The sequence below is a fragment of the Anastrepha obliqua genome, chromosome 3 (assembly GCF_027943255.1).
Source record: "Anastrepha obliqua isolate idAnaObli1 chromosome 3, idAnaObli1_1.0, whole genome shotgun sequence".
Classification (NCBI taxonomy): domain Eukaryota; kingdom Metazoa; phylum Arthropoda; class Insecta; order Diptera; family Tephritidae; genus Anastrepha; species Anastrepha obliqua.
Window position 1 is genome coordinate 64,635,357 of NC_072894.1, and position 13,677 is coordinate 64,649,033.

A 13,677-nucleotide genomic window follows, 5' to 3' on the forward strand; every position below is an offset into this window, starting at 1 on the left:
AAACTGAAGGTCCCTCCATTTGTGGAACAACATCAAGAAGCACACGAAAAATAGGAGGAGGAGCTCGACCAAACACCTAATAGAAGTGTACGCGACAATTATTTAGTTATTTATTTTATCTCATGTTCAAGCCCACCGTGCGTTCACACAATACCCCAAGAACAAAGTAGTAAATTAGTTTTTTTTTTTAATATTGTTTGTTTATTAAATTTTCAATTATTTTGAAAAACTAAGCTAGTCTAAATATTTGTTTACCTCGCATATTAATGTTTTTTTTTGTTTATTAATGATTTCTCACTTCAAATTTGTGTGTCTGAATTTATCAATTGTTATAAATAATTTCCAATTACATTAAAATGCGCTTCCTTCGTACACATGGCGCGTTAGCGTATAGTTAATTCGGTTATATGTTTGCCATTTCTACTAGAGCTTTTGTTGTTTTTACATACATATATATTGTATTTTGTTATTATTAACGTGTTGCATACTATTTAGCTTTAATTCTTGGATCTTTCGAATTACTTTCTCATGTACATACATATATATTAATATCAAGTGTATAACGAAATTTAAATACGTATTTATATATTTCTAGTTTTAATTTATTTGCATTACTTATATTGTGTATATTATCTATTACTGCTTAATTTTTCTCTATTTGTTTATATATACTATATGTATATATATTTTTTTGTTTACACTTGTGTTATTAGTATTTTTTATGAAGCACTGCATTCAAGCAAAGATCTGATGCTGCACTTATTTCAATATTTCAAGAGTATCAAGATTAAATATGCATTGCATGAATGGGAATATAAAAAACGCTACCAAGCCGGCTGAAGTAAATGATAGTAGATTCTCTTGTTCTATTACTTAGTTATAACCCTAACTTTTTCGTTTTTCTAACGCTAACACAACGCATTTTCACATTTTGGAAAACGTTTTGCTAAGCTAAAATTTTGTCCACGGGAGAGGAAAAAGTTATAGCTGAATATTTTCGGTTAAGTTACTTTTATTTACTTTTTAATAATTTTTTCTTGCAAAAAATACACGAAAGTTTCCACTTTTACTAAAATATTGTATAAGTTAATAAAGTATGCATATAACTTAGATGTAGGATTAGAGCAACTAAAAACTAAATATATTTTTATTACTTGTATGCATTTAACATCAATGTATTCGTTTGTGTAAAATGTCGAAATATAGTTTTTAGAAAATCATTAAACTTATAATTACATGTAAGACAAGTAATTAAAGAGTGTTGGTTAAAAAACGCGCAAAATATGCAAGAAATTACGAAATCATAAAACTAAACATTTAAAACACAGTTAAAAATAGTGATGTATGGGAAATTATAAACCAATACATACATACAGGCGTGTGAAGACGGGATTTACAAACAGATACATTTTGAGTTTAGTAGATCAAGTCCGAATGAATGGTCGCTAGGAAGAATTTGCAAATTAGTTGTCGCTTTGTTGATAGGAAATCTGATGGGCGTAGTAATGTAAAAAGTGTATAAGTTCAGGGGAGAAGAATGTGCGAGATAAATAATTTCCAGCTTAGTTGTTTTGTTGTTTTACCATTCGTATTAATTAAATATAATTATAACTAACAAATTACAATTAGTTATCAATTAATTAATAGGTTTTTGTGTGTAAATTTACATTTTTTGTTTTTTGGTTTTGTAAGCAAAAGTATGCAAATACATATTTAAATTTCAAACGCGAACTCGCCAAGGCGTCTTTTATAACATATGCCTTTACGCTTTAGCCAAAGTGGAGTCGAATATAACTCGCGAATAAATGCAATGGAATTTTGGAAAAAGACTGGCTCTTATTGTTTCAACAAATAATTTTAGTTGTTGCTTAACAATTTTGAACAAAATACGAACATTACTGCTCACTTTTTTGTGACTGACGATTTTTTAACACCTAAACTATATACACATACAGACAAATAAGTAGTACTGTAATTATCAGTTACAGTCACTTGAAATTATCCCGTCACATAAACTAACGATTGCGCTAAATACGTATACAACATTTTCAATTATATTTATATTTTTTTTGTTTTTTAAGTAAAGGCTCTGAGAAAAAATTAACTTCGCTACCAATTCCATTAACTCCACTTTGACACCACTGCAAGTTGCATTTTTTGTGTTATAGTATTGCATTTAATGCGTTTACCTACATTAATAAAATTTCAACAAATACTATACGTACGTACACATACACACCACCCACAGTCGACGGCCCTTGGCCAAACCATAACAACGGGCTCACTGCCGTAGTGTTCTACCGTCTTCTTTTTAGTGCTGGTATTGTTATTGTTGTTGCAATTGCCGTCCGTCTGTTTCCACTTCTTCACGCGTCGTCTGTGCACGACGCAATCATGACGATGATGCTGATGAATTTTTCGTTGAACTGCCACCGCCACTGTTGCCGCGCTGCTTGTCTATATACACGTTGAGCAAGCGCACTTTGCTTGGATTTAACACCGACAACTTCGGCTTCACCTTTTCCTCGCCCATCACTATGTAGAGTTTGACAATACAAAAAACAGCAGCTTTCCGCACCATTGATTCGCTGTCATCGGTGAGGCGCGCCAGATTCGGAAATATGCTATCTAAATGAAATTCGGTTAGCTCGGAACCGTGACGGTCTGCCAGCTCTGTGAGCAATTTGACGGCACATAAGTTCATCGGATAACAACTAGTCGCAATGACAGGATTTACAATATTGATGGTGGCGTTCAGTGGCAACGATGATACGATTCGTGGTATGATCAAATCGATTTCACGCGCTGTCTCCTTACTGTGCTGGTAGCAGTTTATTATACGCAGCAATATTAGTTCGAGGAAGTTAATCCAAGTTTCCTTCATTTTCGTGCTGCGCACTATCTTGCCGAGCACACTTATCACGGCAATCATCACATCAGCTGTTTGCGAATCCAACAGTCCTAGCAACATCTTCATGATGGCGCGGAAATGTTTGTTCGGTAACTCGCAGTTTCCACCTTTAATGCAGATCTCCAAATTGGCGAGCCCTTGCTGAAGTTGCTCCACTGGCATATCTACTTTTAGTGCACATGCCACGCGTATGATTTCACTTTCGGTTAAGCCGCTTTCGAGCACAAGTTCACCATTCGATGCGACCGTGTAATTGCAACGTGAACCGTGATGTGTCGTTCCACTTACCACAGCTGTATTGGAGTTAGTTGTTGCAGAAGAGAGTCCAACGTTTGTAGTCATACGTTGGTGCTGTTCTAACAAATTTGCGTCTAAGCGCATTGTAGTGCTTTCGGGTGTGTTCGATTCGGTTGTGGTGGCTGACTGGGTCTTTGAATTGGAAGAAGCGCACGAGTCTTGCTGGTCGTGCACGTAGCCATTGTAGCCGTTGGCATTCGAGAGCGAATGATACTGACGAGTATTATTAGAGACCGGCTCAATGCCGACACCTACACCGAAGCAATTTCGTATCTCTTCCGAAGTTTTATGGATATTATGCTGTACATCAGCTTCCGAATAGAGTTCGTGGTCGACTGACGACTGCCGCGAGCGGGGACTAGTATTAAATTGTGGCTGCAGTGACGAAAATGGACCAAGCGATGGGCTCTGTAACTTGGGACTGGCACTTGAATGTGGTGAGGATGGTGAATTTGTGCCGGAAGTGCTATTGCGTCGCAAATGTGTCTGTATAATGGCCTTTGCAGTATCCTGATAACCCTTGGGTAGGCTAGACAACAACTTAGTCATCTGCGGTGTGCTGCGATTATAGAGGGCGATAAGACATTTACGCGCTTGATCACGCAGATCCTTGCTCTTAGGATCACCAGCTTGTTGCACAATTTTCAGTACAGCTTTATCAACCGCCAATGGTCCATCGTCGGAGGGAAAATCGGTGGACTTGCAGTAACTGGTCACCAAGTCAGTGAGGAATTTCAATATGGCTATCTTGGTTTTCGTACAAGGAGTTTGCGCCGTGTCGGCGAGTATGCGGAAGACGTCCCTGAGCTGCTGATCGGTAGGGAAATATTGGTGTACTATATGTAGCGTCTTGCCGATCTTAATGTGCATTGAGTTGAGCATCTCCGTGCCAAGTTTGTTGAATAACCGCGTCAATAATATGAACAGCCAATCATGAAGCTCATTGGCATGCGTTTGTATCAGCTCGGTGACAGCATCAAGAAAGAGTGCATACACTTTAGTGTGTGGATCCATGAATAGTTTACGGAACATGTCTAAAACAGCTTGTAGTTGTTGCGCTGTCAACTGATTGCCATCGTCCAGGTACTGAGTTAGGCTGATAACGCCGTCCTTACGATCGGACCAATGCGTCGAAGCACAGTACTGTATGATAGTGTCGATGTCGTCGAATGGTGCACGTGTGCAGCTCCAGTCAAGCCGGTTACGTGAACCTGACAATGAATAGTTCGAATTGTTGCCGCGTGTCATTGACGAATCAAACGACCGCTCCGAACACACCGACGATGCCTCGGAGTCGTCGGACTCGTCGCGCGACAACAACTTTCGACCCATTCTCAAACCAGCCGTGTATCCACGCGAATACTCGCCATAATCTATAGTCCGTTCTCCTTCCGGTGAAAGCGCGTCGGCCAGTGCGTTTTCCGCCTCACGACTCTGTTGTAAAATTCGTGTCGCAGTTAGTGGACGCGAATTACTGCGCTCAGGTGTCCGTCGTGCTGAACCCATTGAGCTATTTGTCGAATAAATGCTCCGTTTCATGGCAACGCGTGTGGGACTGGTTTCCCGCGAGCTGGTCAATGAGCGCGGTATACCGGAGGCCTTTTTAGGTATAGTACCTGTTATAGGTCTATATCCGTATTGTTCTCGCAGTTTTGAACTGGGTGAGGTGGATCGAGATCCAGGCTGCGACTGCGATACTCCAGCGCGGCCACGAGTACGCGGCGAAATACCTACATTTGACTGCGCAGTTGTAGCTGCGGCTGCCGGAGTGACACCTCCCATATACCGTGGACGCGGTAAAGATCCCGTTGCTGCAGGACCTGTACTGCTGACTGTTCCAGCAGTGCTGCTAACAGTGCTTAACTTTTTACGAGGATAAAACGAGTACTGTGCGCGTGCTTTGGCACGTTGGGCAGCAGCAGTGTCTACTGCAGACACACTACGCATTCCAGCCGCTGGCTTTTGTAGTGAACCTGGTGAACGCTGGAAACGTGTTGTCGCAGCTGCAGAGCGACGCTCAGCCTCGATGAGCACATTACCACCATCTCGCTCTCGTTCCAGCGCACGTTGTGACGCAATGTCTAGCGTTGTATAGATCTGGTCAGCAAGATCGGGGAAATGCCGCCGAAATTTCCAATAAGCACGACGCGAATGACGACGTGCCTCGTTATCTGCATCACTTATTGATCGTTTGAGCACATCACGAAGTTGCTGAGAACACCGCTCCATAGTTTTCGTCTGCCACTCATCGAACATCAAGCAAAGCATCTCACATAAAGCGGCGCGTATATCTTTCGATTTTGCTTGCAGCAGTGTCTCGGTGACGAGTTTAATTATTTTCGACGAATGGGTGTACTTGATAATGTACTTTAGAGCGATTGTCGATGATGAGGCGATTACTTTAGCCGAATTTTGAATCAAATTGATAAGTGCCTCTAAAATAGCCAAACAGAACGGCTCGAGTTTGTTGCGCAATGTCTTTGACATATATGCGATTGTAATGCACGCCTCGCGTATTACTTGTGAACGCAACTCCTCCTTCAGTATGTCGATAAATGGAATTGAAAGATCTTTTAACTGCGCCACGAATTGGGGTTGTGAATGGATATTCAGCATTAAGAGTGAACGCACTTTCTTTAGCGAATCGATGCGTTTCTCCCAATCGGCATTCTTATCACTAATAACAACGATAATATTCCTGTAAATGTCGTCCATGTCTTTTGGATGAAATATAGTTAATTGTGGCACAATTTCGAAGGAAGATTCAAATATTTCCATTGTGACGGCGCCGGCATCACCACTTGCGCTTGAATCCGCGCTACTTGGCTTATTTCGTGTTGATGCAGATATAGTGCGTTTAACAATTTTCGTCGGGCGATCACGAACACTCACATTATCTGACTCATCGTGCCCATTATTGACGGATGGATTAGTTAGAAGAGCCGACTTCAACAACAGACCCTCCGCTTTGATCTGATCAAATTTTTGTTCTAGCACAGCTAATTTCGAAGCGGGCACATCATCCATTTTGCGGAGATCCACACGCAAGCGATCGCCTACATGCTTATAGATTTCTACTAATGTCTGCATAGCCGCATCCCGCACCGTTGCTGTGGGATCGCCTAGCAAAGCACTGATAGGCTGTATGTAGGTGCGCACACTCAATTGCGATGTGCCGTATTCGTTCAATGTATTCACAATGGTCTGCAAAAACTCTTCACGTACTTTAGCATTCTTATGTTTGAAGCAAGCGACCGCTAATTTATCAATGGTGGCTTGTGGTGAGATCACTTTGTATTCCATCACAATCTGTAATAGCAACTGGGCTTTCTCACGTACTGTATCCTTACTGTCGCCCAGACGATCTATCACATGTGGCAGCACGGTTGCGCTGTACGCATTAAAATCAGGTCCAAGCCTTTTGATCAGTTCTGAAAATGCTTCTAATGATTTTTGTGCTATTTTAAAATGACTGCCAGTTAACCAAGGCATCAGTCCATCCACAAGCATGCCCATATCCATGCAGACAATCGAGTTCGCCTCATCACTTAGGAATGTGACCAAGTCTTCGGCGAGCAGAGCTTTAACTCGCATATCCGCTTTTGGCATCATTTGTATAAAGCCATCTAAATCGTTAGGCTTGCGATACGCCATATTTGAGTTTTTGCAGTGTTGGGTTCTTGTAAGAGAAATAAATAGTGTGCGGCAACGGCAACGCGCCGCCTATCTCTATCTTTATTTATGCTGAAAAGATAAGTTAGAAATAATATTAGCATGATGAGTTAGAATTGTTTTAAAGAGAGTAGAACAAAATAAACAATAAAGATTGTAGTGACTGGAAAATTTGGAAGCATTTGGAAATATGTGAAGTTTAATCTTATTTCTTTGTTCACGGCATGTTTTTGAAAATATTCATTTTATTTTTTATTGAAAGCTTTACTTAATACGTTCTGAAGTGTACTAAAAAAGTGAAATCAATATCTGACGCAACCAACCAACCCAACCATCTGACCTATACTTATTTGACAATTAAAAGGTAAAAAATTCTTATATTTGTTAATTTTTGTTGAAAAATGGCACGATTAACTATGTTAGGTAAGTCGCGCGTTTAGCTAATTGAGATGAATATGATTTGTCTAAAATCGCTTAGACGTTTATAGCGCCAATCAAGAAAGGAAAAGCTTAATACTGACTAAAGTTTTCACCCTTGCAGACACCTACTTGAGCCTGAGCCGTCTCCCAGGCTGACGCGCCTCTTCAACTACGGCGACGAGATCCGAGACAAAACGAACTGACAACTACTAGGCAAAAAATAAACGGTATTCATATTGGAGGCCCTTACTACCTTCTTAAGCTCCCGACCCCTGAACGCAGTTATCGGCATATTGGCATAACTACATTCTAAATATTGTAGCAGTTAAACTCCTACTTATCCAGAATTGACCCCGACTACATTAACCACTTTTTCATATGCACCATCAAACCACTCATCTAATACCCCTCCCCCTCTGGACCCAACCGATCGAAGTCTCCTGGGCCTACCGTTAGTGAGCTAGACGAAAATGTGGAGAACGGTCCGAGTCAATAACAAAGTTAAAGTTTTTTTCTATGAGGCTCAAATTATTATAGAAAGATTACGATTGAATGTATATTCTTTTTACCCAAAGATTGTCCAAGTGTCTTTAATTTCCGGCCATAAAAAAATCCTTTATCCAGCCTCTGCGCTGCTCACCGTTGACCGAAATCGCGTTTAAGGCAGCATTTTTAAATAAAAATTATCCAATGATGCCACCGCTTTGAAATCCACACTAAACTGTCACTCTCTTAGGACTACTGTCGTGCGGATTTTCCGATCGCCAGAAGCGGTAGTTGTGCTTATTAACATAACCGCCGAGATGAAAAAGCGCTTCGTCAGAAAACCTGACTTTGACTCCTTTTCACTAAACACTCGGTTTGGGTTACACAATCTTTACTTTGGAAATAAACTTGGAATATTTCTCAATGTTGTTCAAAGGTAAAGTGATTCATTTCGTTCCGCTGTAATATGTTACCGACTTTCTGTCAGCATTTCCAGCGGCAAGGAGCTGTAACTATCAAAATAACCACTATATGAGCAACTTTTAAATCTACAGTTTCTACCAGCACTTGGATAAATGTCATGACAAAACTATTGTCGAAGACACATATTGAAAATAAATATGTTATATTTTGATTTTACTTTGTTTAATACACTTTGATCCGGATAATTTGGGTAAAATTGTCAAGATTTTATTGTTTCAAACAGATATTCATATACTTCATTATATATTTTATTTATTCATTATATATTATATTCTATTCAAAATATATTTTATTATATTCAATAAATATACATATGCATATACTAAAGGGTTTTCCAATAACAGGTGCTATTTTAAATAGTCCGCTATTTCAGTAGATGTCACTTTTGAAGCTGTCATTTTTTGATATTTGACAAGTTGAAACTACGCCATTAATAAAAACGAAATTATTAAAATTCGCTATAAAAATGGTGAAAATTGGCAGAGACGTTTCGTAAAACTCGAACATTTTTGGGTCATCGTGAAGCACCTTGTCGGACCGCAACACAGAAATTGGTGAAAAAATTCGAGCTATTGGCACAAGTTAGTGATGTGAAGAATAAAGCCCGTGCATGTCGCTCAAGAACAACCGAGAATATTGCTGTTGTAGCCGAAAGTGTTAAAGAAAACCAAGGTTTGTCCATTCCTCGCCGTTCTTTAGAATTAGGCATTCCACAAATGTCATTACACCGTATTTTATATAAAGATTTGGGTCTTAAGGCTTATAAAGTCCAGTTAACACAAAAACTCAAGCCGGATGATCATCAACAACGTCGTGCCCTTGCTGATCAGGTCGTTGAAATGCATGAAAATGATCCGGAATTCCATCGAAAAATCATCTTGAGGGATGAGGCCCATTTCCACCTCGGTGGTTCGACAACAAGCGAAATTGTCGGAACTGGGGCTCAGAAAATCCTAGAGTTATTGTTGAAAAGCCTCTCTATCCTCAACGTGTGACTGTTTGGTGCGGTTTATGGTCCGTCGGAGTCATTGGACCTTACTCTTTCGAAAATGAAGCTGGAGCAACAGTTACGGGATATTAATGGATTGCGCTATCGAGAGATGATTAACGGTTTTTTATGCCCGGAATTGGATGCATTGATCTGGACAACGTTTATTTTCAACAAGATGGCGCTACATGCCACAAAAGCAACGAAACCATTGATCTTTTACGGGAATAACACCTCTTATTGGAAAACCCTTTATCAATTGTTCAATTTATAATTGTGGAAGCTTCATTCTTCTTGCTATTTTCTCAAACGAAAAATGCAACATTTTTGCCACAGTTAGTAGTCAAAAATTGTTCGCATTGGGAGAGGTTAAAATTTTGAACATTCGTTAAATTTTTTTTACAAGAAAGGCTATACACTCTTCAATAAATATATAGTCCATGATCTAACGGTAACAAACTGAAACTCAAATAACTTGGATATTTAAACAGTTTTAAAGTATACCACATAAATATCTGATTTCCACTGGCAACTGCGAAAATGGAGTAAAATTTAATTCAACAAAGACCTACAAAATACATTTGAAAAAGTTTGCCGCTGTAAAAAGCAGAAATTAAACTCGAAGAAAGGCAAAAAACATCAGTTAAAAATTCACATGATTTGTTTAACAAATTCCTTTAATTAATAGTTTTAAGTTGGGTCATAGCCGGTTAAACCCGACTTCGAAATTTCAGCTGTCAGCAGCGCAAATACTTGGAACAAAATCACTTATGAGAAGCAGAGTACTTAACATATGTACATACGTACATAAAATCATACTCCTATGTAAGCCTATTCTCAATAAAACACACGAAGAAACTCACAACAACTCTGAATTATGACCTCATATCGTGTTACTTTTTAAATTTTTTGCAATTTTATTTCCACGACACAATGTTTACCTTATATGTATCTTTCATAAGGTTCTCCAATATCAATGCTCAAGGAGTCGAAACGACAATGGATGTTTTGAAGATCTTCTTAAGCATTGAAGAATTAATTAAACACCAAAGCCTCTAAAATGACACCAATACCACATCTTACATTAATTATTACAACTTTCAGTTGTTACAAAAATAAAAGAAAACTGGTAATAGTGAGTGACAAAAATCACCTTTCCTTACACATATAACAATGCCAATGGCGTTGGAAATCACAACTTCACGTTGGTGCAACATTGAATGTGTGTCCCATAAAATGCTTGAAGTAAAAATGTTTTCTAACATTAACACGCTTTAACTTTGACTACTACATAATACAAATAAATGTTACTAAAGCTGACATCGACCCACCAAATTGACAACCATATGACGAGAGTGTGGGAGCGGATGATTTTGGTTAGTGAATCATCTTTCTTGCGGCTCTATAGCAAAATAACAGAATATAGCAAGCAAAAAGAGAACCACCGGCTGTGGAGCAGCAATTGTCTTTAATTTTTTTATTCTCCGTCGTTGTTTTAGAGGTGGTTACAAGGTGTGTGCTCTGACGTTTTTTTTATAAACTAGGGGATATCTAAGAGTTGTACATATACATATGTACTTGCATACTCGTTCTGTTTGATATTTTCTAAAGCCGGTCTGTCTCCGCTGAGCCCCTTAATGTTTACATGCTAATTTACTTATTGAAGTAAAATAAAATTTGTATGGCGATACTCCCAGCGACAATAATCGATTTGTTTTGCACAAATGCTACGTTCCGTTTTCATTCTTCTTCATCTTATTATTTTTCTTTTACTTGTATAAAAAATTATTACTGCCTGCTAGGTTAGTAAGAATAAAAGGTAGACAAGCACAATATGAGCAGTGAAATGGAAAACACTGTAAAAATCTCTATCGCAATCAACAAAACCAACCAATTGCCAAAGCAAAGGCGGCACAAATAAACGAACTAAAAACAAAGGGTAAAGATAACTTTATACCCTACAAATGATGTTGATATAAACCTAACAATAATAAAACATAATATTGTAAAAAAATGAAAAATATAAAAGTCCAATCATATTATTGGAAACTTACATTGAATTTGTGCAAGCGATTGCGCTCCTTTTTAATTGCTTTCAACTGTATTATAAACTATTTTCGTTAATATAACCCAAGAATGATAGAATCCTCAATTCGCCTTGAATATAACCTACAAGGAGAGTTCGATTTGACTTTACCCAGGTAAATGCACCAGACCGCCGTCAAATCGATTGAACTTGAGTCGAATTCTTCCTCGTTCTGTGGCAATTTGGAATATCAAAGTCAACATTCGCCACTGAATCCGTTGAGGGTATAGGAATATAAGAGGTACAAAATGAAAACGTTGCCAGCGTTATCGACGTCACCTGCGATGATCGTCACAACTTTGCATGCATACGCAATTTTCTATTTATATTCACCGTTTTGTTAAATGGTTTCCACTTAAATTCTGTGAAAAAAATGAAAATTGGCAATCGTAGCCGGCATGTATCCCCAACTGTAGCACTGCTTGAGAGTTGGTGATTGTTGAAAGTGCAGGGAAAATATCACCGCACGCGCTGCGTTGACAATTAGCCAAAGAAATGTCAGAGTGACTCCAAATTGATTTCAATTGAACGAGCACTGAACAACATTGTTGTTATAGCCGCCAGTGAGACCCACAAGCGAATGCTTTCGTGCTAATAGAGATATATGTATATGTGCGTATATAAATGCGTGTGCCAAGTTTCACCATTGCGATGTTGTCTCATCGCCCCCACCGGTTGCTAGTCGGGAGCTTATACAAACATATTTATATCTATGACACATTAAACTCTCATAAGCATAACGATTTTCATACCTCTATTGCGCACTTTCAACAATCAATTTAATAAATTTGGCCTTAGGTGTTGGACGTAATATAATATTTTTGATTGTATTCAAACTCATCAGTACCTAAAAAGCTAAAATATGTTTATCCAGCTAATAATAATAATGTGGCAGCGGTAAAGGCTGCAAAACATCAGCAACGAGTACCGAACACTTTGGTGAAAAATTCTCTGGTTGGGTGGTTGCTATTTATTCTGTCGTTAAATTTTGTTACTTTCACCCTTCCCCTCAAACAATATACATATGTGTGTATAAGGAAAAATTGATTTTCCAGTAGGGCCACCGTAGAGTAGCTTTTATACGTCCGGAACCTGCAGGGCGTTTGCTCTCTTCTTGGTTGACACTTTGGTCGATTCGTCAGATTATACCTTTTCTTGAGTAATGCCTGCAAATTTTTCACTTTTACTACACACCTATTTCAAGAAATACATTTATTGCTCCAACCGGGAAAATGAAGATCACTTTCAAGACTACATTTTAATTATTGTATTAAGATTTTTTCCTTTTTTGATAACTTTTATGTACTTTTCTGTATCGTTATTTGCCGTATTCGATGTCTAAAACGTCTGCTGTTGCTTTTACTGTATATACTCACAATTAACAAATTCCAATGTCTTTTTCGTCTCTCTTTCACTGCTCTTCTCGGCTTCTGCTTTGCGCAGTAATTCCCTGCTCAGCTTTTCTCGATTTTGTATTTGTTTGATATCTCGTTTATTTCCTTTTCAAAATCCGCTAATTCTTTTACCGTAGTTCAAATAGCTGACAAGCAAAAACAACACCCAACAAGCACTTACATTCACACGCACTTTATTCACTCTTTTTTTGTTTTATCGCTCAATTCGTTTCTCGCTGCTTCTCTGCTCGGGCTTTCCAACGAATGACGCAGATGCAGCAGCGACACTAAACTGTTTTGCTATTAATTACCAAATTTTACTTTCTAATTCGAAGCATATGATATTTTTTTATTTCTTCACAATTTGCCATAACTTTTGCACAAATTTTCAGTTCGTTCGAGTTTTATTTTTAGTTTTAAATTCGCTGTTTCTTCACCCAAACGTAGAATCGTTGGAAGATTATTCGCTCTTCGTAGAATTATGTCATTTTCAATTTCGCCCGTCAAAATGCCAAAAAGCAAACCAGGAAGAAAGTCATGAATAAAAAAACAGAGTTGCATGTTTAGCTGCATAGGGTGCTACACAAACTTAATTATAATACTAGATGTTTAGTGTATTATTATATGGATGGGAAATATAGTGTAAAGCTTTTTTCTATATTATTAGCAACAATTATAATATTAGCATTTATTTCAAGTGTCACATTTTTTAGTAGAACGTAAACCGCTGTCTTCATAAGCGTTCAGTGATTCATCGCAAGCGAAACAATTATCTCGGGCATTTTTTACGCGGGCCTTTCATCTTCTGTGTTACACCCCATTTACACACGGAGACATCTGGAATGGAGACACTGGAAATTCTCTTTTCATGTCTCATTCGCGGGCACACGGGCAAAATTGTTTTCGGCGACATTTTGACATTTAATACTTTAGCATCGTA

General features: G+C 38.4%; 1 protein-coding gene across 2 annotated transcripts; it reads right to left on the bottom strand.

The window, feature by feature from the left end:
- Positions 1–201: 201 nt before the first annotated feature.
- LOC129240539 (CLIP-associating protein-like) lies at positions 202–13,215 on the bottom strand. 2 transcript variants are annotated; one of them, XM_054876400.1, is made up of 2 exons: positions 12,720–13,215; positions 202–6,952 (listed from the first exon to the last, which is right to left on the bottom strand). In XM_054876400.1, exon 2 carries the CDS (start codon positions 6,860–6,862, stop codon positions 2,393–2,395), a length of 4,470 nt encoding a protein of 1,489 aa, XP_054732375.1. In that variant the 5' UTR covers positions 6,863–6,952; positions 12,720–13,215; the 3' UTR covers positions 202–2,392. The 2 variants fall into 2 exon arrangements, with proteins under 2 accessions (XP_054732375.1, XP_054732376.1); XM_054876401.1 differs by lacking the exon at positions 12,720–13,215 and adding an exon at positions 12,538–12,575.
- Positions 13,216–13,677: the final 462 nt, after the last annotated feature.